Raw genomic sequence first — 24,962 nt, 5'->3', positions numbered from 1 at the left:
GGGACACCCCAAAGTTGTTGACCTTTTTCAGGAAAGGTCCCTCAGTGTTGTTGACAGAAGAAAATCTAATGAAGTCCTCAATTCCAAAGCAAGACTCATTCAAGACTCAGCAGTTCTTCTCATTCATCCTTATGATTCAAATCACCACATATCAAAAAGTTAAAGCAATCACCAGTTTGTTTTTCTTTAAATAAATTTAAACGTTGCGGGGCGCAACGTTCTCAGCACCCCTCCCCACACCATGCACTGGGCAGCTTGAGACTCGCTTGCCACGCAGGCTTCCTCAGGAGTCCCCCTACTGCCGCGGGACAGGCAGGAGGGAGAAGGGCGCCACGTAGCTTTGCACGCCGCCACTGCTGCCTCCTCTCCCAGGTAGGAAGCAAGAGAGCGCTGGCTATAGGAAGAGCTCCCGCCGCTGCCCAGCATGCCCTCACAGCTGTTCCCAGTCGATCCCGGACTCCTGCTGCTGGGCACCCCTGATGGGTGGGCGCCATGCCGCTGGGCGCCACTAACCCTAATGGCTAAGACGGCCCTGGGGGAGAGTCTGTGGCAGAGGGAAGCCCAGAATCAGAGGCAGAAGCTGAAGCAGGAGAGGAGGGAGGTCTAGAGGCACAAACGGGTGGAAAGGTGTCTCCTCCTTTTGCTGTGATCAGCTCCCCTCCCCTTTGGTCTCCCAGAACCAGGAGAGGAATGAAAAGGGTGGAGGAGAGGTTAGCAATATGCAGACACAGTCTCCTATTGCTTGGCGGGGGGGGGGCTTGGGGAGGGTTTCATGCACACACATCATGTAGCATGTTACTTTCAGTGGGATAGAAGGGTCCTTTTCCAGCCCTACCGAGAGATGTCAGGGACTGATCCTGGACCTTCTGCATGCGGACCAAGGGATCTACCGCTCACTGCGCCATGAACCTTCCCCAATGTTTGCAAACGTGCCTGTCATAAACAAGGAGGCCCGAGGAAGAAGGGTTCACTGCAACTCTCTTTCGTGGCAAACCCAGGTTTGCTGCGTCGTGTGTGCAAAAGGCCTCATCGAGTTCATGTACCAGCAGCTCCCCACTGGGCTCTTCAGAAATCCTTCACACGGAGCCTAGCGGTTTCCTCACCTGAAAGGACAGGTAGAACGTGCTCCACTGCGCCCTCCAGAGAAGCGTTACCATCGCAAAGGCAAAGCAGGAGATGCCCAGGGCAAACACCATCGCGATCTAAGGGAATCAAACATTAAAAACAATTCCCCCCCCTTTTTTTTAAAAAATACATAATTTCTATTAAATGTTCGGTTTTACAATTTAAAGTACTCATTTATACATCCTTAAAATATCAGTGCCTTCCCTTCTTCTCTTTCCATGGTTCATTTTATGTATCATAAATCCCTGCTTATTTTACAAAAACTATACCATCCAGTATTCCATTATTGCATCCATCAAAACCTATTTACACTGTTGAATTTATCTTAATACTGCCGGTGTTTTCAGCTGTACAGTTATTTCCCATATATTCAATAAATGTTTCCCAATCTTCTCTAAACGTATGCTCTTCTTGTTCTCTTATTCTATATTTTAAGTCTGCGACTTGCGCAAATTCTGCCAACTTAAGTTGCCAATCCTCTTTGGTTAGGACCTTGCTCACTTTCTTTTTTCAATATTTTTTTTAATTGGCTTTTCATACTTTTTACATATTTTAACATATCCATTTCAAACATTAAAGTACAAGGTTCTTTTGAACCCTCGGACCTCCTTCCCTCCCTCCATGGCTTCCATGTTTAAGGTTAAATTTGCTGCATCTTTTACCCTTATCCATCTGTTTAATAACCAAAATTATCTTAAATAATTCCACACTACAAGTGTCATTACATCCCTGCCAAGGATTGTAACTGTTTACAGTGGTCTTTTAAATAATTTACAAATATACTCCAGTCTTTAGAAAATACTTGATCTTCCTGGTTTCGGATCGCCCCCGTCAGTTTCGCCATTTCCGCATATTCCATCGATTTCATCTGCCATTCTCCTTCTATTGGTAATATTTCTCATTCCTTCCATCTCTGGGCAAATAGCACTCTCGCTGCCGTCATAGCATACATAAAAAGTCTTTTACCTTCCCTTGGTAGTTCTTCACCTGCTCACTTTCCATTTTGGGGCTAACAAAACATGGGCCGCAGTAGTGGCATACATAAACAACCTTTTTTAACACCTGGGAATTTCAGTCTGAGTTAAAAACGGTTTCTTAACCCTGTAAGTGTGCAGTTGCCGGAGGCTGGGTGGCTGTCCCCCATGTATTGAGATTCCTGCATTGCAGGGGGTAGGTCAATTAATTAATGCAGAATGCGGCAGCTAGACTGGTGACTGGGAGCGGCCACCGAGACCACATAACACCGGTTCTAAGAGACCTACATTGGCTCCCAGTACGCTTCCAAGCACAATTCAAAGTGTTGGTGCTGACCTTGAAAGCCCTAAATGGCCTCGGTCCAGTATACCTGAAGGAGCATCTCCACCCCCATCGTTCAGCCCGGACATTGAGATCCAGCGCCGAGGGCCTTCTGGCGGTTCCTTCACTGCGAGAAGCAAAGCTACAGGGAACCAGGCAGAGGGCCTTCTCGGTAGTGGCGCCCACCCTGTGGAACGCCCTTCCATCGGAGGTCAGGGAGATAAACAACTACCTGACATTTAGAAAACGCCTAAAGGCAGCCCTGTTTAGGGAAGTTTTAAATCTGTGATATTTTAATGTATTTTGGTATTTGTTGGAAGCCGCCCAGAGTGGCGGGGGGAACCCAGCCAGATGGGCGGGGTATGAATAAAATTATTATTATTATTATTATTATTATTATTATTATTATTATTATTGGTAGATCACTGGCTCCCCTCAAAGAAGCTCAACAAATTTGACCTGAAACCCCCAAAACAGGGCTTTCCTTTCTGAAAAAAGCTCAACAATTTTGACCTATATGCCCCCAAAAGGGGTGGATCACTGCCAGTTTTTAACTCTGTGAGTAGATCTCTTGGGCCTGGACTAGATGGCCCTTGGCGGCCCCTTCCAATTCTACAATTCTATGATTCCTCAAAGTCAACGACTAGTAGCTGCAATGCTCTACCTCTTAAGTTTATGCTCTGTTGTGCTGTTGTTATTTATTGTCTGTAAGCCACTTTGGGGTTCATTTGAATGAAACGTGGCACACAAATACAATCAACCAATCAAGCTGTTATCGGAGGCTGTATGCCCAGTTGCTGGGCACTCCAAGTGGGAAAACCGCTGCTGTGCCCAAGTCTTGCTTGTACGCTGTGCGTTGAGACATCTAGTTGGCCACTGTAAGAACAGGATACTGGACTAGGTGGGACATTTGCTTCAACCAGCAGGACTCTAGCATGATTTGACATGGATGTTCTGCTGCTTGGTGCCCTTGCTAGTCATAGAATCATAGTTGGAAGAGACCACAAGGGCCACCCAGTCCAACCCCCTGCCAAGCAGGAAACACCATCAAAGCATTCCTGACAGATGGCTGTCAAGCCTCTGCTTAAAGACCTCCAAAGAAGGGGACTCCACCACACTTCTTGGCAGCAAATTCCACTGCCGAACAGCTCTTACTGTCAGGAAGTTCTTCCTAATGTTTAGGTGGAATCTTCTTTCTTGTAGTTTGAATCCATTGCTCCGTGTCCGCTTCTCTGGAGCAGCAGAAAACAACCTTTCTCCCTCCTCTATATGACATCCTTTCATATATTTGAACATGGCTATCATATCACCCCTTAACCTTCTCTTCTCCAGGCTAAACATACCCAGCTCCCTAAGCCGTTCCTCATAAGGCATTGTTTCCAGGCCTTTGACCATTTTGGTTGCCCTCCTCTGGACACGTTCCAGCTTGTCAGTATCCTTCTTGAACTGTGGTGCCTTGAACTGTGGAGACTCAGAAGAGTCTCGGATACTCTTCTGGCACTAGTCCAGAAGGTGACCTGGTTCCTACACAGAGACTTGGGCCTGAAATCGTTTTATTACAAGGAAGGGCAGGAGGTTAAACGATTTACCTTGTGACTCCAGTGCAGATACAACCGCTGCCTCTCTGAAATCAGACACACCGCTATGATCTGCGGAAACATTGACAGGAAGGTACTTTAGTCGTACCCACAACTCAGAGCCCTGGAGCCTGGTTGATTTCAACGATGGGAGTATGGATTCCTATTCAATTCATTCCTTGCCCTTCATCCGAAGATCACAGGGCAGTTAGAAAAGCACAAAGCTACATAAAATTGGGAATCGAGCCAATCTGAAGATCATTTGATCTGCTGAGTATATGAATATGGGTCCGTCTAGTCCACAACTGTTCGCTCCAGTAATCACCAACTTTTTATGGCTCCGGAGACACATTTGGAAAGCTAAGGAACTCTCGTGGGCACCACCGAATATCTGTTTCACAGGAGAAAGTCGGGTAATGCTCAGAAACACATACACCCCAAACAGGCAAACTCCCCACCACAGCTTCAAAAACTGGGAGGACTGGGAGGCCTTGGTGGGCACTGCAGAGGGTGTCCTGGGGCTCGTGGGCACCATGTTGGAGACCCCAGGTCTGTTCGGAATAGCAGCAGCTCTCCAGGGTCTCTCGAAGAGTCTATTCCTGTTCCGATACTGCTATCAAATAGCTCCTTATATCTATGGGTTGAAAGGCCCAGGGGGCAAAGCTGCTAAAACAAGTCAAGGGACTTTGGGTGTTGAACCCAATACTTTCTACAAGCGAGGTATGCATTATTCCACCTACACGGCCCATGACTCCAGTCTCCACAGATATGGTCCTCTCCCAGAGCTTTTACAACCTTGGTTGAGACTTGGCTGCCAATCTGAACCACCCCCTTGGGAAGCCTTTAATCAAAAGAGAATTGCGCTTACTAGTAATAACAAGAGATAGGTGAACACGACGGCAGCGAGGATCAGGAAGACGGCAGACCAGTGAAACCAAAAGCCCAAATTCCCATAATTGTACCTAGAAATGCAACGCAAACTCGTTACGTGTAAGAAGAGCCGGGGTTCTAATTCTTGAAAGGCAGGGGCTCGTCATGACAGCCATGTCCCCGTGGAGAGCCCAAACATTTGAGCAGGAGGAGAACATAAACAGCTGCCTTATATTGAATCAGAGCAATGGTCCATCTAGCTCAATATTGCCTACACTGGCTGGCAGCAGTTCTCCTGCAATTCAGACAGAGAGCTACAATCCTTCCCAGTGAAGGGAGAGGAGTGGGGAGTAATGCATAACATAATACCATGGGCGTACCCAGCTCGGGGCAGGAGAGGGCAGCTGCCCCCCCTAGAAGCAGGGCCGGCGCATGAGAGCGGTGCTGCCGGCGGGGCTGGTGGGCAGAGGCGGAGCATAGCCCGGCGGAGTGCAAGTTCGGCGTTCCCGCCCACCGCACTGCACCCTCCCTCCAGCTCCCCGTCGCGCCCTCCGGTAAGGCCAAGCACGGCAGGGAACCAGAGGGCGCGGCGGGAAGCTGGAGGGCGCGGCGGGCGGGATCCTCTGAATGCAGGATCCCGCTGCCGCCGATCCTGCTGCTGAACTGCGTTCAGAGGAGAGGAAAAGAAAAAAGGAGAGTGCTTCTGGGCATGCGGGGCACCTTAAAAGACCACCACATTAGTGCCGCTTGGCGGAGCGGGTGCTAAGAAGCTTGCCCTGTTGTGTGCTGTTCCCTGGGAGCAAGTCCCATTGAACTCAGCAGCTTCTGCTGCTGCTGCCGCCGCCAGCCCCCTCACCTGGCAGCCATCGCGCTCTGGCTCCTCCCCTGCCCCGCTGTGCATGCTTCCTCCCTTCCCTCCCGTGCCTTGGCCCCGCCCCTTGCCCCCCCTAGTTTTGATACTGGGTACGCCCCTGCATAATACCCAACTGATAGCCATGAATGTGTCTAATCCTCTTTTGAAGCCGTCCAAGTTGGTGGCGATCACAACTTCTCGTGTGAGTAAATCCCATAATTTAACCTTCCTCAACCTTCCAGGAGATGTGGTCGACACATCTCTGTACTCCAACAGAAGGGAATGGTCAAGGGGCTGGGCTTAGGAATCGCTATGGCCCTGCCCTCCTGAACCTGCCACCCGAGGCTGTCTTCTCACTTTGCCTAACAGTAGGGCCGGTTGTGCCTCGCAGGCATTTCAGCTCCGGCACCTGCCTGGCCATTCCTTATGGGGGTGATGGGGCCTGTGGGTTGCAGAAGGAAGATAGGCAAGAAGAAGCTGGATTTCAGAAAGGGTTGCCTGCCACTACTGCGTTTCTCAGTGAGGATTCCCTGGGTTTCCCAAGACACAGTATAAAAACCATTATCTGTCAGGCTTCACCCCTCCCATGGTGACAGACAAGAAGTAGTTAAACAGGAAGAGTTCTTACCAAGTCTTTTATCCAATTTTCACAGAGAGAGAGATAGAAATGCCATCTCTCTTAGATAATGGCGTTGCTCCGAGTAAAGTCCCACCCCCTCCGTCTCTCTTATTCTATGTCATCCCAGCGTCAGATGATCTGAGCTTTCCTGTTCTCCTACTCTCAATGCCCGTCGGGTCCTGGGAGAGGAGGGGGCATCAGGAATGCTTTCCAAAGACACTGAGTCTGTCAGCTGTTTCTCCACTGGTGCTTCTTGTTCCTTCTGCCTCTCTCCCAATATTTCTCAGCTTCTCCCCTCTGCAGCGTTCTGCAAACCACTGTTGTAAATCTATACTGCCCTCCTCTTCTTGGGAAGGTTCAGGAGGAGTGTAAGCATTTCACTCCTCCGTTGCTGATGTGTGATTGTTACATCACCTGTCTGTGTTTACTTTCTGGGCTTGGCAAGCCTGAGAACGGAAGCTAGCCTTATCTCTTCCGCTCTGTTGTGTTTTTGTACTTTTTACTTTCTGTTCTCTCTCGGAGCTGAAGTGAGAGGACGCCGTGATCACTTTGTCCTGTATATACTGCTTAATAAAAGCTTAGAAAGAGCACACCAATCTCCACTTTGTTTCTGCTAAACTCTGCTGAGTGTTTGTGCACATAGGTAAAGGTAAAGGGACCCCTGACCATTAGGTCCAGTCGTGACCGACTCTGGGGTCGTGGCGCTCATCTCGCGTTATTGGCCGAGGGAGCCGGCGTACAGCTTCCAGGTCATGTGGCCAGCATGACTAAGCCACTTCTGGCGAACCAGAGCAGCGCACGGAAACGCCATTTACCTTCCCGCTGTAGCGGTACCTATTTATCTACTTGCACTTTGACATGCTTTCGGAGAAACGGGAGCTCACCCCGTCACGGGGATTCGAACCGCCAACCTTCTAATCGGCAAGCCCTAGGCTCTGTGGTTTAACCCACAGCGTCACCCGTGTCCTGTTTGTGCACATAGGCATCTGCTATGTGTCGCTGGAGCGTGCCTGGACCAATGATTTATGGATGTCCCAGAGCTGCACAACTTCAGGAAGACGCCCGGAGAGGTTTGGCTCATCTCAGGGACTGCGTGGACGCCCCAGCGTAATCCGACAAGGAGGTCTCCACCATTCCTCCTCAGTCCAGTCCCTGGCATTATCCTAGACCAGGGGCTCCCTGACTGCGGTCTGCAGAACACCACCGTTCCACAGGCTTCATTCCCATGGTCCACATCCTATCTTTGAAAAACAATGGCAATGTGGACCATGTAATTTGAAATTGTAACACAATAGAATACAATACAAGAAACAAAAGCTGCAGTACAGCTTTTATGGGCGGGTGGAGGATGGCTGGTGGCTAACAGATTGAGGTTGAATCCTGACAAGACAGAAGTACTGTTCATGGGGGACAGGGGGCAGGCTGGTGTGGAGGACTCCCTGGTCCTGAATGGGGTAACTGTGCCCCTGAAGGACCAGGTGCGCAGCCTGGGAGTCATTCTGGACTCACAGCTGTCCATGGAGGCACAGGTCAATTCTGTGTCCAGGGCAGCTGTCTATCAGCTCCATCTGGTACGCAGGCTGAGACCCTACCTGCCCGCGGACTGTCTCGCCAGAGTGGTGCATGCTCTGGTTATCTCCCGCTTGGACTACTGCAATGCGCTCTATGTGGGGCTACCTTTGAAGGTGACCCGGAAACTACAACTAATCCAGAATGCGGCAGCTAGACTGGTGACTGGGAGCGGCCGCCAAGACCACATAACACCGGTCTTGAAAGACCTACATTGGCTCCCAGTACGTTTCTGAGCGCAATTCAAAGTGTTGGTGCAGACCTTTAAAGCCCTAAATGGCCTCGGCCCAGTATACCTGAAGGAGCGTCTCCACCCCCATCGTTCTGCCCGGACACTGAGGTCCAGCTCCGAGGGCCTTCTGGCAGTTCCCTCACTGCGAGAAGCAAAGTTACAGGGAACCAGGCAGAGGGCCTTCTCGGTAGTGGCGCCCGTCCTGTGGAACGCCCTCCCATCGGAGGTCAGGGAGATAAACAACTACCTGACATTTAGAAAACAGCTGAAAGCAGCCCTGTTTAGGGAAGTTTTTTTTATTTAAAAAAGACATTTTTGGGAACAGTTTATTAAAGCAACCAAGAGGAAATAAGCCAAACACTTCTGGAAATAAAGTGATGCAAGATAAGCCAGCAGTTTTGTTATGTACTGAGCTGAATCCTAGAACAATAGGATTCAGAATCAGCGGGAGCTACCCAATCCAACTCCAGGTGGAAGTGAATCCGCAACCTGATTGGCCTGCTGGAGCAGCCAATCAGGCGGGTGGCAGAAGTGAATCTGCTACCTGATTGGCCTGTAGGAGCAGCCAATCAGGCTGCAGGCAGAAGTCAATCCACAATATAATTGGCCCACAGGTGTAGCCCTGAAGTAGCCAATCACGCAAGGCCCATTGTGTAAATAATGTATATAAGCAGATGGTTTTGGGAAAAGAGCCATTCGTCTTCTCTTCTTCTCCTTGATGACTATGAGCTGAATAAAGAGCATGAAATTCACTCTCGACTCCGAGTATATTTCACTGGCGACGAAGGTGGGATCCTGCTGAGCTGACCGCCACCACGCACTGCACCGCAGCACCGCCACCTGCTGCACCGCTGCATCGCACCGTGCATCCAGGCTTCAGCTCCAGGACCCAAGGAACCCAGAATGGCAACCGACAGCAGCTTCTCGCCATTCAAACCAGCATCAGGAGACTGGGAAGGGTACGCCGCCCGTTTCAACTTCCTCCTGCAAGCGAAAGAAGTCACCAACGATGCCATGAAGAGGGCGACATTCTTCAGCGTCTGTGGAGAGGAGACGTTTGAAATCGCCCGGGCTCTCCTTGCACCTAGAGATGTCGCTACCGTCTCTTACAAAACAATAATGGAACGGCTGAAGGAGCACTTCTCACCACAGCCCTCGGTGGTAGCTTGCCGAAATGCCTTCTACGCAAAGCGGCAAGCCCCGGGGGAAACCATAACTGGGTTTGTGACCTCCCTCCGCCAAGCCGCCCGGTTATGCAACTTCTCAGAGTTGGAGAACATGCTTCGTGACCGCCTCGTCGGTGGCCTGAGGGACGAGATGTTGCAACGACGCCTCTACGCCAAAAAAGACCTCACGTTCCAGATTGCTCTGGAGGAAGCCCTGGCAACCGAAGCCGCCGAGAGGTCAACGCAAGAGGCACGACCGGCCCCGCCATCCCAACCGAGGGTCTACCACGAAGACCTCACCGACGAATCCGAATCTGACAGGGAGGAAGTACACCGAGTACAGCGGCGCACTCAAGCAGCACACACACCACAGCAGCCTCGACGAGAAGGAGGGAACTGTGCAAGCTGCGGGGAGAACCACGAGAGGAGGACCTGTCGTTTCCGCAACGCAGAGTGCAGGCAGTGCAGAAAATTGGGACACATCGCCCGGGTGTGTCGGGCTCAACTCACCCGTCGACAAGCATCAGATGACCGACCCAGGAGCCCCAGGTCACACGGCACCATGCACCAAGGCAACTCGACGGAGATCACGGACTACCAGGTATTCCAGTTGCCCCATCCCAGCACAGAGAAAATTTATATAGAGGTACAGATAGAGGGAGCCCCATGCCGCATGGAGCTGGACACAGGTTCAACTCTATCCATAATCTCGGCCCGAACATTAAGGGAACTGTGCCCTAATGGGGGTCCCAAACTAAGGCCGGCCCCATTCACCCTCCGGGACTTCCAGAAACGTAAGGTCCCTACAATGGGGGTGGGGACCTTCAGGGTGCAATATCGAGGGCGAAAGCAACAATTGGACTTGCTGGTAGTTAAGGGCCCCTACGTTAGCTTACTGGGACTGGCATGGTTTGGACCTCTGGGGCTAGCCGTTACCGGGGTGAACCGCACTAGCTTACAAGTGGACGTGGACGCCATATGCAAAGAGTTTCCAGGGGTTTTCGATGGGGCATTGGGACGATATACAGGACCCCCCATTGCCCTACAGCTAGACCCCGCTGTACGACCCATCAGGCACAAGGCCCGCCGGGTCCCGTTCGCCCTGAAACCCCGCATAGACGAGGAATTGGACCGGCTCGTGGAGCAAGGAGTGCTGGAGCCGGTGCCCAACTCCCCCTGGGAAACTCCAATTGTCACACCCGTCAAGCCTAACGGTTCGGTCCGCATCTGTGCAGACTACAAATGCACCATAAACAAGGCTCTCACGGCCCATGCATACCCAGTGCCAGTGGTCAGCCATGTCCTCGCCACCCTGGCTGGGTCAAAAATCTTTGGCAAACTGGACTTGGCCCAAGCGTATCAACAGTTGCCTGTGGACGAAGCCACAGCAGAGGCTCAGACGATTGTGACGCACAGAGGGGCATTCAGAGTAAAGCGGCTGCAATTTGGCGTTAGCGTGGCACCAGGCATATTCCAGAATCTAATGGACTCTCTCCTTAAAGGGATTCCTGGCGTCACCCCCTTCTTCGATGATGTACTGATCGCCGGGCCCACACCAGAGGTATTTGAGGACCGCCTCCGCTCCGTCCTGCACCGTTTCCAGACGGCGGGCCTCAAGGTGAAGCGGGAAAAGTGTTTACTGGGAGTGCCGCAGGTGGACTTTCTGGGATTTAAGGTGGACGCAGAAGGGGTCCATCCAACCGGTGACAAGGTACGGGCCATTTGTGAGGCCCCAGCGCCCAAGAGCAAGCCCGAACTTCAGTCATTCTTGGGACTATTGAACTTTTACCATGCCTTCCTTCCCCATAAGGCAGCGGTAGCGGAGCCCCTACACAGACTCCTAGATAAAAGGGCCCCTTGGGTGTGGGGCCAGCGACAAAGGGCCGCATTCCAGGCAGTCAAGGACTTGCTCGTCTCGAACTCGGTCTTGGCACACTTCGACGAGAGGCTGCCAGTAGTGCTGGCATGCGACGCCTCTCCCTATGGCATCGGCGCTGTCCTGGGACACCAACTCCCGGATGGAAGAGAGGTGCCGGTGGCATACTTCTCCCAGACGTTTGCTGCAGCCGAACGAAACTACTCACAGATTGACAAGGAGGGTCTGGCAATCGTGAAGGGCGTAAAAAAATTCCATGATTTCTTGTACGGGCGGCCCTTTACCATAGTGACTGACCACAAGCCGTTGCTTGGCCTGTTTGCCCCCGAGAAGCAGACCCCCCAAGTGTTGTCTCCACGTGTCCTCAGGTGGTCAATTTTCCTTGCCGGCTACCAGTATGCACTAATCCACCGCCCTGGGAAGGCGATGGGCCACGCAGACGCCCTCAGCAGGCTACCACTACCAGAAACAGGCCCCGACCCAGCGCCTGCGCAAGAGGTTATGACCCTGGAGCTGCTTCCCGACCGACCCATTCAGGCACAAGAAGTTGCGCACCATTCCACAAAAGATAGGGTCATCTCCCGGGTCCTGGACTGGGTGTGGCGAGGATGGCCCAGCAGCAGCCCCGGGCCAGAATTCGCTGGCTACACAAACCGCAAACATGAACTGTCGGCCCACAAGGGGTGCCTGTTATGGGGAAGCAGGGTTGTTGTTCCCCAGCCCCTCCGCAAAAGGGTCCTCACAGCCCTACACGAGACACACCCAGGGGTAGTGAGGATGAAGGCCCTTGCCAGGAGTTATGTGTGGTGGCCGGGGATTGACAGAGAGATAGAGGCCTGGGTCCAACACTGCCAGACCTGCCAAGAATCCCGCCCGGATCCCCCAAGGGCCCCAGTCCAGCCCTGGGAGTCCGCCCGACAACCATGGTCACGCTTGCACGTGGACTTCGCTGGCCCCTTCCAGGGAAAAACATTCTTCATAGTGGTGGATTCCTACACCAAATGGCTGGAGGTCGCACTGGTACCGTCCACTTCTACGGCGGCAGCCATCCGGGTACTACGTAAGCTGTTTGCAACCCACGGGCTCCCTGACACCCTCGTCTCGGACAATGGAACCGCATTCACGTCAGAGGAGTTCCAGACCTTCACAGCGCAGAACGCCATCCGCCACATCCGCTCAGCACCATTCCACCCTGCCACCAATGGCCAAGCGGAGCGCATGGTGCGGACCACCAAGGACAGCCTCCGCCGCATGACACAAGGGGACTGGGAATACCGCCTTGCCGCATTTCTTCTAGCACAGCACAGCACCCCAAGCACAACGACGGGCCGGAGCCCAGCTGAACTACTAATGGGCCGGCGCCTTGCAACTAGACTGGACCGACTTCACCCCGACAGAGCTCAGGATGAGGTAGTGGTGGGGAAAGGCAGGAACTCCCGGACATTTGTGGCCCAGGACCCAGTGTATGCAAAGAATTTTGGGGCAGGCCCAGCATGGGTACCCGCCACAGTCACCAAGGTGACCGGTCCCGTGTCGTACGAGGTACTAACGGAAGGGGGGCAATGTTGGCGCCGCCACTGCGACCAGCTACGGCGACGATTCCCAGGAGGAACCCGGGAGGAGAGCGGGACAGAGGGGTCCCAAGGGGACAGCAGGGCAGTGAGGCCTGTAGAGCGAGAGGGGTGGGCAGGGGAAGCAGAAGCAGTAGGCACAGAGGGGCGCCCCGAGGCTGGAAGGACACCGGAACCAGAGCCACAACCTAGTGGTTCAGTGGCGCCAGACCAGACAGCCCCGGCACAGCCAGCAGCCTCGGAACACGAGCCAGAACCAGAACCCCTGACCAAGGAACACCCCAGGCCACAACGCACACGGAGGCGGCCAGCAGACCTTGGGGACTACGAATGCAACTTCCCGGGCAGGACTGGAACTTAGAGGGGAGGGGTGTTATGTACTGAGCTGAATCCTAGAACAATAGGATTCAGAATCAGCGGGAGCTACCCAATCCAACTCCAGGTGGAAGTGAATCCGCAACCTGATTGGCCTGCTGGAGCAGCCAATCAGGCGGCTGGCAGAAGTGAATCTGCTACCTGATTGGCCTGTAGGAGCAGCCAATCAGGCTGCAGGCAGAAGTCAATCCACAATATAATTGGCCCACAGGTGTAGCCCTGAAGTAGCCAATCACGCAAGGCCCATTGTGTAAATAATGTATATAAGCAGATGGTTTTGGGAAAAGAGCCATTCGTCTTCTCTTCTTCTCCTTGATGACTATGAGCTGAATAAAGAGCATGAAATTCACTCTCGACTCCGAGTATATTTCAAGTTTGCTTCCCTGCCCTTCAGGAATTTTTAAATTTGTGACATTTTATTGTATTTTAATCTTTGCTGGAAGCTGCCCAGAGTGGCTGGGGAGACCCAGCCGGAGGGGTGGGGTACAAATAATAAATTATTATTATTATCATTATCATTATTATTATTACCCAGTTAAAAATAATCCACCCCGTTATGCATCCTTTTTTTGGCCACTTCTGGGACACCACAATGCGCTTGTGTGCGGTTGTGCGCCAATTGGACATGTGTAAATCGGTCGTGGTCTGTATTACCACTTCCCCCACTCCTAGAAGCAACCCTTTTCTTTAAGGATGTTGCTTTCAGAGGTCAGATAACCAGGGCACCTACCAGTCAAAATTATGGTAGTCATTCTTGGTTTCTCCCCACAGGTACAGAAAGACGAACCAAAGGCAGAATGTCAGGCACACCAGGAGGAAAAAGATGCACTCCCTCTGGAAACAAAGGGAAAGAAAACCCGAATGAGATTTCATTAAACTTTTTTTTAAAAAATAAAAAATGAAAGCTCCTTTTTTTTTCAACTGAAAGTTCCTCTCCTATGCAAATGTGCAAAATGGCTGGCAGCGCCCTGGTTTAGTTGAATAAGAAAGCCTTCTCCTTCTTATCTACAGAGGTTATTTCTTTAAAATGTTCTCACACATTTATTTATTTATTCATTTGCTAGCCGCTTCACCTTGCCCAGGGCGACCCAAAGACAACCAGACAGACTGGGAACGCGCGCCCCCCCCCCTCCCCAAGATACATTAAAAGCAAAAGAAATGCATTTAAAACATCCCGCCCACTTCTAAGAGGGCACTGATTGTTAAAGGCCAAAGAGGAGAGTTTTTGCCTGGCGTCTAAAGATACATTGGTGGACGTGGGAGAAAGTGGGGAAGAGGGTGGGAAGGACAGGGGAAAGGGTTGCTCAAAGACAGCGGTGGAGCAAGCCGAGCGGGCGCCTAGGGAGGTGCGCGTGCCCTGTGCCCAGGGGTGGCGCCAGCCAGCCACGGGGCAGGGCAAGCCGGGGCAGGATGCTTCGCAGAGCCTCCGAGGTGTCTGCCTGCCTCCTCCCACTCATCCACCCTACAGCTGGGGGGGGAGGCGGTGGGCGGACCGTTTGGGGTAGCTCAGAGGCTGCGGTAGCTCTTGGGCTCCTTGATCACTGCAGATGGTGACAGCAGTCACGAAATTAAAAGACGGCTGCTTCTTGGGAGAAAAGCAATGACAAACCTAGACAGCATCTTAAAAAGCAGAGACATCACCTTGCCGACAAAGGTCCGTATAGTTAAAGCTATGGTTTTCCCAGTAGTGATGTATGGACCATAGAGAGAGCTGGACCATAAAGAAGGCTGATCGCCAAAGAATTGATGCTTTTGAATTCTGGTGCTGGAGGAGACTCTTGAGAGTCCCATGGACTGCAAGAAGATCAAACCTATCCTTTCTGAAGGAAATCAGCCCCGAGTGCTCACTGGAAGGACAGATCCTGAAGCTGAGGCTCCAATACTTTGGCCACCTCATGAGAAGAGAAGACTCCCTGGAAAAGACCTTGATGTTGGGAAAGATAGAGGGCACTAGGAGAAGGGGACGACAGAGGACGAGATGGTTGGACAGTGTTCTCGAAGCTATGAACATGAGTTTGACCAAACTGCGGGAGGCAGTGCAAGACAGGAGTGCCTGGCGTGCTCTGGTCCATGGGGTCACGAAGAGTCGGACACGACTAAACGACTAAACAACAACAACAGAGGCTGCGGGCGCCCAAGCCACTGCGTCACTCTCAGGAGAGATGCGTGGATTGGGGGTGCTGCAGGCCCCACGATGAGTGCCACTCGGCATTTTGTCACCCCTCTCAGTGGTGACACCTGGGGTGACCCGCCCCCACCACACACCCCTTCCTCCACCCCTGCTCAAAGAATGAGAAGACGGAGAGAGGCAGGGGAAGGAGACAGGAAGAGAAGGAGTGTGTATGGTGTACATGTTTTGGCCCACTCACTTTGGGGTCTGACCACCACCCGCCCATGCCTCAGCCAGTTCCCCCCAAAGGAATAGGCCCGTTGGGCAGAGGGAGGGGACAGTGGCGTAGCCTGGGAGCACCACAGGGGTTATTGCCCCAGGTGCAAAATTGTTAGGGGCGCAGGCTGCAAGGTTCTGTTGCTGGGCTCCATTGAAAACGGCTTCTCCGTGCGACCTCTCCAGACAATGGAACGACTCTTGTTTTTTTATTATTATTTCTGTGGCTGCGGTCTCCTTGGTGATGCGGACGCCGTTAGACAATTGAATGTGCATGCGTTCTCCATCCATTTACCTCGCTCCCACCCCCCCCACCACTCTGAGCAGCCCTGGGTGTCGGCCACCCACGCTACACCACTGGGAGAGAGGGGCAAGGTTTTCCAGCCATGCGCTGGGACTTATTTCTTAAGGAATCTAACGGGAATCTGCATTCACCCTGCAGCAGCAGCACTGGCCCCGCTCAATCCTGTTCTGGCGATCCCGTTGCCACTGACAGCTGTACAAGCCAGCCAGGCAGCGGGTAAAGCATCGGTGTTCATAATGACGCAGTAAACTCATCCATGGTTTCCTTAGCTGTCCGACGGTGATGGGGCGAGTGTCCATTTCTGGGACTTCTGCGTTATCCTCCACCTGAAATAAGAACTCTGAGAGTCAACTGTTTTTGCTCAGGTCTTTGCGTATGCTACAGCGGGATGCCAAAGGGGAATATAGGACCCTTTCTCCTAAGGGTCTCAGCTTTCATTTTTTTTATTTAAAAAAAATCACATCTCTAGTCTGTTGTGAAGTATGCAGCTTGTGCACAAACTTTCTCTTCACACATGCAACCCTCTTTTGACTTCAAGTCCTGAGCATGTCCTAAAACTGATTCTTTATGGAGTCGGATAACACCATTGAGTAATAATTTAAAAATCGCCAAAAAAAAATATTATTTATATGCTGCCCACCTGGCCGGGTTGCCTCAGCCACTCTGGGCGGCTTCCAACACATATATAAACATATTAGAACATTAAATATTTAAAACATCCCAATACAGGGCTGCCTTCAGATGTCTCCTAAAAGTTGTGTAGTTCTTTATCTCCTTGACATCTGATGGGAAGGCGTTCCACAGGGTGGGTGCCACCACTGAGAAGGCCCTCTGCCTGATTCCCTGTAGCTTCACCTCTTGCAGTGAAGGAACCACTAGAAGACCCTCGAAGATGGACCTCAGTGTCCAGTGTCCAGGGTGGAGACACTCCTTCAGGTCTACTGGGCTGAGGCCGTTTAGGGCAGGCATCCCCAAACTGCGGCCCTCCAGATGTTTTGGCCTACAACTCCCATGATCCCTAGCTAACAGGACCAGTGGTCAGGCATGATGGGAATTGTAGTCCAAAACATCTGGAGGGCCAAAGTTTTGGGGTGCCTGGTTTAGGGCTTTAAAGGTCAGCACCAACACTTTGAATTGTGCTCATAAATGTACTGGGAGCCAGTGAAGATCCTTTAGAACAGATGGTCCCAGAAATCAGTCCCTGTCACCCATCTAGTAGCCTCATTCCAGGTTCAAATCAGAAACCAGGACAGCTTCTCTAAATCAGGGATGTACCTGGAAAATAGGGACACTTGGAGGGTCTGATTTACTTGTTTGTACAGTGGTACCTCGACTTACGAATAACTCTACTTACGAATGTTTCTACTTACGAATGGAGCTCCGTCCGCCATCTTGGATGCGGTTTAGATAGGATTTTTTCTACTTACGAATTTTTAGATAGGATTTTTTCTACTTACGAATTTTTTCTCCCAATGCATTCCTATGGGATTCGACTTACAATTTTTTTCTACTTACAAATGTGCATTTGGAACGCATTAAATTCGTAAGTAGAGGTACCACTGTATTGTGATTTTAAGCTGTCTGTAAACATCAACCAGAGGCTTTGCTATGAGCATAATATACATTTTTAAATACAGGAACCATTTCAGGAGAGCCTAGTACGGTCTGCCCTTCTGCTACAGACAGTAGCACAGAATGGTCCCCACTCAGGTACTATGTAATCCGAAATAAAAATTGACTTATATGATTTATGTACCCTTGAAGAAGCCGGCTCCATTCTCTGTCCTTCCCCAATGTACCTTGGATGCTACTTAATCCAAAGTCTCAGTTTATCTTCCTGCCAAGAAATCAACATTGCAGCATCCACAGGCCTCCCAGTGAATCACTTAACTGCCACAGAACCTTCTAATGTGTTGGAACAAGCACTATTGCAACTTTCAAAAATTCCAGGTCACCATGAAAAATGCTTAGATTGGGACAATAGTTCAGAAAGTGGCCAGATTGTGGAGTCCAGAACATCTGTAGGGCAGCAGTTTTTGGAAAGGTTGGCCAAGAGGAACCAAGTTGGTTTTTGTTCTAATCAGCTGGCGAAATGGCCTTCTCGGCTTCTTTCTCTTGGACCCTTAATGAGCTACACTTCCCATGATTCTTTGGGGAAGCCATGGCTGTTTAAAGCGGCACGATGCTACTTTAAATGCATAGCTCAGATGGGACTTTCGGCAAACACAACACTTTCCCCACTTATGTTCGCATGCCCCTCAGAAGATTGGTAGGGGGGTGTTGGGGGCATTTTCACAAGGCCAAAGCATATCTCAAAAAGGGAGCTCCTCATTTCATCTCTGTCCTCTAAAGGTCTTCAACCTGTCCCCAGTTATTATTACATTTAACACAGGACCGATGATCTTGTGGTCCTTCAGATATCATCCTCCAGATATTTTTCATCTGGCCTTCACCATAAGTTCCTAAGGTATGTTACGATATCAGCAACATTAGGAACACTTTAATACAACGTACAATCACAAAAGGGATGCAGGAGGTGCTGTGGTCTAAACCACTGAACCTCTTGGGCTTGCCGATCAGAAGGTCGGCGGTTCGAATCCCCGTGATGGGGTGAGCTCCCATTGCTCGGTCCCAGCTCCTGCCAACCTAGCAGTTCGAAATCACGCCAAAAACTGCAAGTAGATAGAGTGGGAAGGTAAACGGCGTATCCGTGTGCTGCTCTGGTTTCATCAGAAGTGGCTTAGTCCTGCTGGCCACATGACCCAGAAAAACTGTCTGCGGACAAACGCCAGCTCCCTCGGCCAGTAAAGCAAGATGAGTGCCACAACCCCAGAGTTGTCTGCAACTGGACTTAACTTTCAGGGGTCCTTTACCTTTGCAATCACAAAAGTAGGCTTAGTTTGGTCAGAATCGAGTATCCACTTCCAGAGTTAACGCTAAATACATTAATGATGATAAATGAGCCCCATATCTGCTAGAGGACGGTGAAAATTTGTGTCCTGGGCTTTTGGGACTTGTGCCATCTGAAAACAAAGGGGTGCATTGGTTGGCAGAGGCGAAATATATTGGCATTATTTTCAGCTCTCCTACTCTCCTACAGGTAGGGACCCAGGTGGCGCTGAGGGTTAAACCACTGAGCCTAGGGCTTGCTGATCAGAAGGTCAGCGGTTCGAATCCCTGTGACGGGGTGAGCTCCCGTTGCTTGGTCCCAGCTCCTGCCAACCTAGCAGTTCGAAAGCACGTCAAAATGCAAGTAGATAAATAGGAACCGCTACAGCGGGAAGGTAAATGGCGTTTCCGTGTGCTGCTCTGGTTTGCCAGAAGTGGCTTTGTCATGCTGGCCACATGACCTGGAAGCAATACGCCGGCTCCCTCGGCCAATAATGCGAGATGAGCGCGCAACCCCAGAGTCGGTCACGACTGGACCTAATGGTCAGGGGTCCCTTTACCTTTACCTTACTCTCCTACAGAGAATGCTCTCTTGCAAGCTACCACCCCCTCCTGACTTCCAAGATGGCCCCCTCCACCCTCTTAATGCCCGAGATGGTGTTGAACTACAGTTACCATCTTCCTTGACCACTTGCTACCGAAACTGGGGCAGGATGGGAGCTGGAAGTCCAAGAACTCTCCCTCCTCCAACATTTAGACCAGGCAAAGGTGGGGCTCAGTTTCACATTAGATCTCCAACGGCAAGAGAAGTAGTAGGAATGCACGGAAGTTTTACGAACCCAGCGGATTCCGTCCTGGTTCCTTTACCGTAAGGGATCCTTTATCAAACAGAAGCAAAGGGGTGGGTGGGGAGAGTTACTGGATATTTCAGGGCAGGAGCAATTACAGAAACAGAATATGCAAGAGCGTGATATGATCCCCAAGCAAACGGGAGTGGCGGAACCCAGTCCTCACATTAGATACTCTTATATTATGTGGCTCCCATCCTATTCTTCGTGGAGTCTGTTTCTCAAGTCAGTCAAAGGTCTGAATTTTTAAGGGTGACTCTCCTTTTAAAGTATTTTTTTTCTTTAATAGCACAAGCGTGTGTCGCACCGGCCCCAGAAGTGAGTTTTAAAATGGCAAAACTGGCCCTAAAATAGCCCAGAAGAAAGGGCACAAAAAGGGCACAAAAACAGTACTCCCATGAGCCTTTGAAAGTGCAATCCCAGGAGCCTTTGCACCAACCATTGAATCCTGTGCAAAGCTGGAGTTTGAGCAAATTCACACTTCAGCAGCAATTTGCAATTATATTCATTATCATCATCGTTATTATTATTATGAATTGAATTTATATACCACCCTATACCTGTGGGTCTCAGGGTGGTTCACAGAATAAAACCAATATATAAAACAACCACAAAATAAATAATAAAAATAAAAGCAACCCTATAGCCCAATAGTGAAAATTCACCAGCATTTTAGTGCGAATTTCTCCTAATAACACATTTTTGCTACTCCTCTTTGAACAATACTTTTTGCCAGTAATTTCCTCATATCTGATGCATTATATATGTTATTTTTCACTAATGTACTTTCCTTTGATATATGCGTTTTGGTTGGAAAATTGCATTGAATTTCAAAGAAAGGGTTGCTGTGTTTCACTTTGATTGGTTTGAGAAGTGTGGGTCGGGTGTTTTCTCATTAAAATGCAAACAAAATCAAATTCCTTCTCCATCCCTGTAGAAGACAACCTTTAAATCGAACCCCAGGTGTCTAAAAATAAACCCAACTTTAAGCCTTTTCCCCATCTCTCTTTTCCTGGAGGTTAAAAAGCTGTAGTTGTCTAGCACGTGCAACAACTTTCCTAACACTGTTCACAATAGATTTGCAACAGAAATAACCCTCTTTAAAAAACATATATACAAATACGGTTAAAAGCTATTACAACTGATAGATTGCTTGTGCTGAAATCTACAACAACAGATGTGTGCTTTACTGATAATGTGATTCTTCACAAAGCTCAAAAGAGAGTTGTTCTCCTGGACTTACTGGGGAATATTTGGACTGTTTAGCTTTGAGATATTGAGTTGTGTATGCCTTTATTGTTTTGGCATTGTTAATATCATTTAAGTACTAGAAGGTGTTGAGTTTTTGTACATTACTGCTAATCATATAATTGCAAAGTTGGAAGGGACCCCAAGGGCCATCTAATCCAACCCCCTGCAATGCAGGAATTTTTTGCCCAAGGTGGGGCTCGAACCCATGACCCTCACATTAAGAGTCTCATACTCTAACAACAAAGCAAAATATAATTTTAAACCTGCTTCGTCATTCCGCTGCTGCAAGCTAGAATAACTCTTCTGACTGAGCTATCCAATTCTTTTTTCGCAAACCACATACAGAGTTATTTAGTTTGGGGAAAGTGTGATTCTGCCTCTTGGCTCTTTTGGCTTCGGCGACAACTTTGGGAACTGGCTACGGCTTCCTCCCAGATGTTAACATTTCACAGATTACTCGCTGCTCCATTTGCAAGATGACGGGGAAGCCTCCTTGCCAGATGTTTTGCAAACTCTCACTGCCACTGATCCCCTCCTGCTGTTGGCACCGGCCAAAAGAGAGGGTCACCCAACTCATCCATCGGTTTTAGATGCGTGCTCACGGCCCGTTATATAGGAAGAAATCACTCAGAACGCAGCGTGGCTTTCGAGACTTGTTAATAAAACGCATCCGTCCGAGCCAAGGGTGAGATTTCCCCCTCTGCCAAAGGATTTGTCCCTGCTCTGTCTGTTTGCAAAAGGTCACCTCATTAGCACTCTGTTCCCATCCACGAGGATGGAGATGTGGGGTGGGTTTGGGGGCAAATGGAAGAGAACTCCTCACACTTTCAAAACCGTTACTCTGCAGGGAATCTTAATAAGGACATTAACAACCAAGGCAGCATCCAGGACAAGCCCTTTTGGGGAGAGATGTCACTCACCTCAGATTTCTTTTCCCAAAACGATTTGCAGTTCTCCTCCTCCTCGAGCGCCCTCCCAATTCACTGCCTCCCTTCCATGGTGGTGACCTCTGCTTGTTATATCTCCGCAGCCAAAGAGAATTACAGCTGGAATCCCCAAAGTAAGAAAGAAGGGCTGCGAACAACTAAGCTCCTCCCACAGTGGGCGGGGCACCTGCCATCTGTGATCATTGTTATTTTTCTTTAAAAGCTCAATCCAAAGGCGGCTGGAAAAGATTGAAATGTAATCCAAATGGGGAAAGTTGTTTGCCATATGGCGGTGCAGGAGGCAGGGAGGGAGGGAGGGAGGAAGAAGGGAGAATTTGGTTCTCAGTGTTCCTGCTTCCGCATCAGACACGAACCATTTGATTTAAAAATTCTGCCAACAGATATTATTATTTTGAGCATCTGCGCTTAGCAAAATCGTCAAGCAGATCTGGAGTATGGCAAATGAGAAGAAATCATTTCTATTATTTAAGGTTTCTGCAGAAAACAGTTTCGTTCATATTACATACAATAAATTTTCCTTTTTATGTCTCCTCGTCCTGGTGTGTTATTCAGATTGGGGTGAAAATCCTGATGAACTATCTAGGACTGACAAGAGCACTTTGAAGTTGAACAAAATGTAAATCCAATTAGAAAAGAGCCTTCTTTTGGGAAGCTGAAGGGAGGCCGAAGAAGAAAGGAGTGGGGGGAAATGACCGGCCTCACAAAAGGAAGTTTGTTTGCTATTGTGTAACTGTCTGAGACTGTTCGGGGATATGAATTTGGCCACGGCCCTTTGAAAAGCAGGAACTCCGTGAAGCTCTCAGATTAGAGAACCGCATACCTCACCCCTGAGTGGCATGAGAATCTCTAGAAACACAGCCCTGTTGTCAGCCTTCAAATGCTCCTTTCCAATCATTAGCTAATTGGGCAATGGTCTCTCCTGCACGAGAGGTGCTGGGAAACCCTATTGGCCCCCTCACAGAACCACAATTCCCAGAGTTCCCAGGGAAGAGGGCTTGACTGTTAAGTAAGGTAAAGGTCGAGGGACCCCTGACCATTAGGTCCAGTCAGGGCCGGTGCATCCATTTAGGCAGACTAGGCAGTCGCCTAGGGCGCGTAAATGGAGGGGGCGCTGGCTATCCTGCCCCGCAAAACCCCTGCGCCACCGCCGCCCTCCCACAGCGCGCGCTCGCGCTCCTCCCGCTTATGGAGGGGACGCTGTGAGCTCCTCAGCGGCTGCAGAGAGCGAGCAAGTGGTGGCGGTGGCAGCAGCGGCAGCGCCCGTAGCTGAAGCCTTCAGCTATGGGCGCTGCCGCCGCCGCTCGCTTACTGCAGCCGCTGAGGAGCTCATAGCGCCCCCTCCACAGGCGGGAGGGCGCTGAGCTCTCCTTTTGGCTTGCGGCGTTGTGCGTGGGGCATGACGCATGCGTCATGATGCGTGACACATGCATCATGACGCATGTGCCGGGGGGCGCCAGAAGGCGATTTTGCCTAGGGCGCAAAAAGCCCTAGCACCGGCCCTGGGTCCAGTCGCGGACGACTCTGGGGTTGCGGCGCTCATCTCGCTTTACTGGCTGAGGGAGCCAGCGTACAGCTTCCGGGTCATGTGGCCAGCATGACTAAGCCGCTTCTGACAAACCAGAGCAGTGCACTGAAACGCCATTAAGTAGGGCTGCCATATTTCAAAAAGTGAAAATCCGGACAAAAAAGTTGTAAGAAAAAAGTGTACTAGCAAACTAAGAAGGAGACAGTTTACAAAAAACGAAAAGAGAACCGTGTTGAGAATGAAGGAAGTCAATTGGAAGAAAGAAAGAACTGAATTATTATTATATATATATATATATATATATATATATATATATATATATATATATATATATGGTTGGCTATTTGTTTTGTATAAGTTTTCATACGTTACTATGCTTTATTTGTATTTCTTTGTTTTTTCTTTTGATTGTGTATTATTATTTTCATGTTTAGTATTACAAGTGTGTTTGTATGTGCTGTAAATAAACTCCTTTAAAAGTGTGTGTGTGTGTGTGTGTGTGTTTTGGGGGGGGGTCCATGACTGTTTTGAAGTGGTACAATACTGCTTTAAATGCCTAGTGCAGATGAGGCCTATTCTCCTGCTCTGAAGGGAGGGCTCTCCCTGTTTCATTGCCTGCTTGTGAAACTCCGAAGATTGTCTACCATAAAACCACTCCTGGTTCACAATATGTTGAATTGACAACAGCCTCTCTGCCGCAGTGTCACACTGAGGGTCAAGATCCTTTACTTCAAGGGGAAATTGCTCTGTGTTGATGACTGCCCCAGAGAGCTATGAAGCCATAAACTTGCTTTCTGGAATGCCCATAGCATGTGGGAAAAAAAATCTAAGGATGGGCATCCTTTTATAACATGTGCACTGCACTTTATGACGGCAATCACACCTTGAACTCTACGGGGTTGCCGAAATGAATAAAAAGTCCAGGAGATGAGAGACCAAGCAGGAGAGAGAGAATTGCCCATCATTAAGTGAATGCCTGGTCCTGTGTGAGTGCCTGGAGGCGGTTGGAGGATGGATGGCGGCTAACAGATTGAGGTTGAATCCTGACAAGACAGAAGTACTGTTTGTGGGGGACAGGAGGCGGGCAGGTGTGGAGGACTCCCTGGTCCTGAAAAGGGTAACTGTGCCCCTGAAGGACCAGGTGCGCAGCCTGGGAGTCATTCTGGACTCACAGCTGTCCATGGAGGCGCAAGGTCAGTTCTGTGTCCAGGGCAGCTGTCTATCAGCTCCATCTGGTACGCAGACTGTCTCGCCAGAGTGGTGCATGCTCTAGTTATCTCCCGCTTGGACTACTGCAATGCGCTCTACGTGGGGCTACCTTTGAGGGTGACCCGGAAACTACAACTAATCCAGAATGCGGCAGCTAGACTGGTGACTGGGAGCGGCCGCCGAGACCACATAACACCGGTCTTGAAAGATCTACATTGGCTCCCAGTACGTTTCCGACCACAGTTCAAAGTGCTGGTGCTTACCTCCACCCCCATCGTTCTGCCCGGACACTGAGGTCCAGTACCGAGGGCCTTCTGGCAGTTCCCTTGTTGCGAGAAGCCAAGTTACAGGGAACCAGGCAGAGGGCCTTCTCGGTGGTGGCGCCCGCCTTGTGGAACGCCCTCCCATCAGACGTCAAAGAGAAAAACAGCTACCAGATTTTTAGAAGAGATCTGAAGGCAGCCCTGTATAGGG

At 50.2% G+C, this 24,962-nt stretch overlaps 1 protein-coding gene across 3 annotated transcripts in view; it reads right to left on the bottom strand.

Moving 5' to 3' along the window:
- Window positions 1-21,996, bottom strand: part of GDPD4 (glycerophosphodiester phosphodiesterase domain containing 4) — a 39,264-nt gene extending 17,268 nt beyond the window's left edge. For 2 of the 3 annotated variants that reach the window (XM_060273919.1, XM_060273917.1), the window contains exons 1-6: window positions 21,728-21,996; window positions 15,951-16,145; window positions 13,860-13,963; window positions 4,867-4,960; window positions 4,011-4,070; window positions 1,104-1,202 (exon numbers count right to left, since the gene is read on the bottom strand). In XM_060273919.1, coding sequence (XP_060129902.1) covers window positions 1,104-1,202; window positions 4,011-4,070; window positions 4,867-4,960; window positions 13,860-13,963; window positions 15,951-16,118 — 525 coding nt within the window. In that variant the 5' untranslated portion in view covers window positions 16,119-16,145; window positions 21,728-21,996. The remainder of the gene's footprint in view (window positions 1-1,103; window positions 1,203-4,010; window positions 4,071-4,866; window positions 4,961-13,859; window positions 13,964-15,950; window positions 16,146-21,727) is intronic. The other variant, XM_060273920.1, reaches the window with a different exon arrangement.
- Between the last annotated feature and the right edge of the window lie 2,966 nt (window positions 21,997-24,962).

The sequence above is a fragment of the Zootoca vivipara genome, chromosome 4 (assembly GCF_963506605.1).
Source record: "Zootoca vivipara chromosome 4, rZooViv1.1, whole genome shotgun sequence".
In the NCBI taxonomy this organism is placed as follows: Eukaryota; Metazoa; Chordata; class Lepidosauria; order Squamata; family Lacertidae; genus Zootoca; species Zootoca vivipara.
Note: the sequence above shows the minus strand (reverse complement) of the source record. Positions and strands in the feature narration are given on the sequence as shown.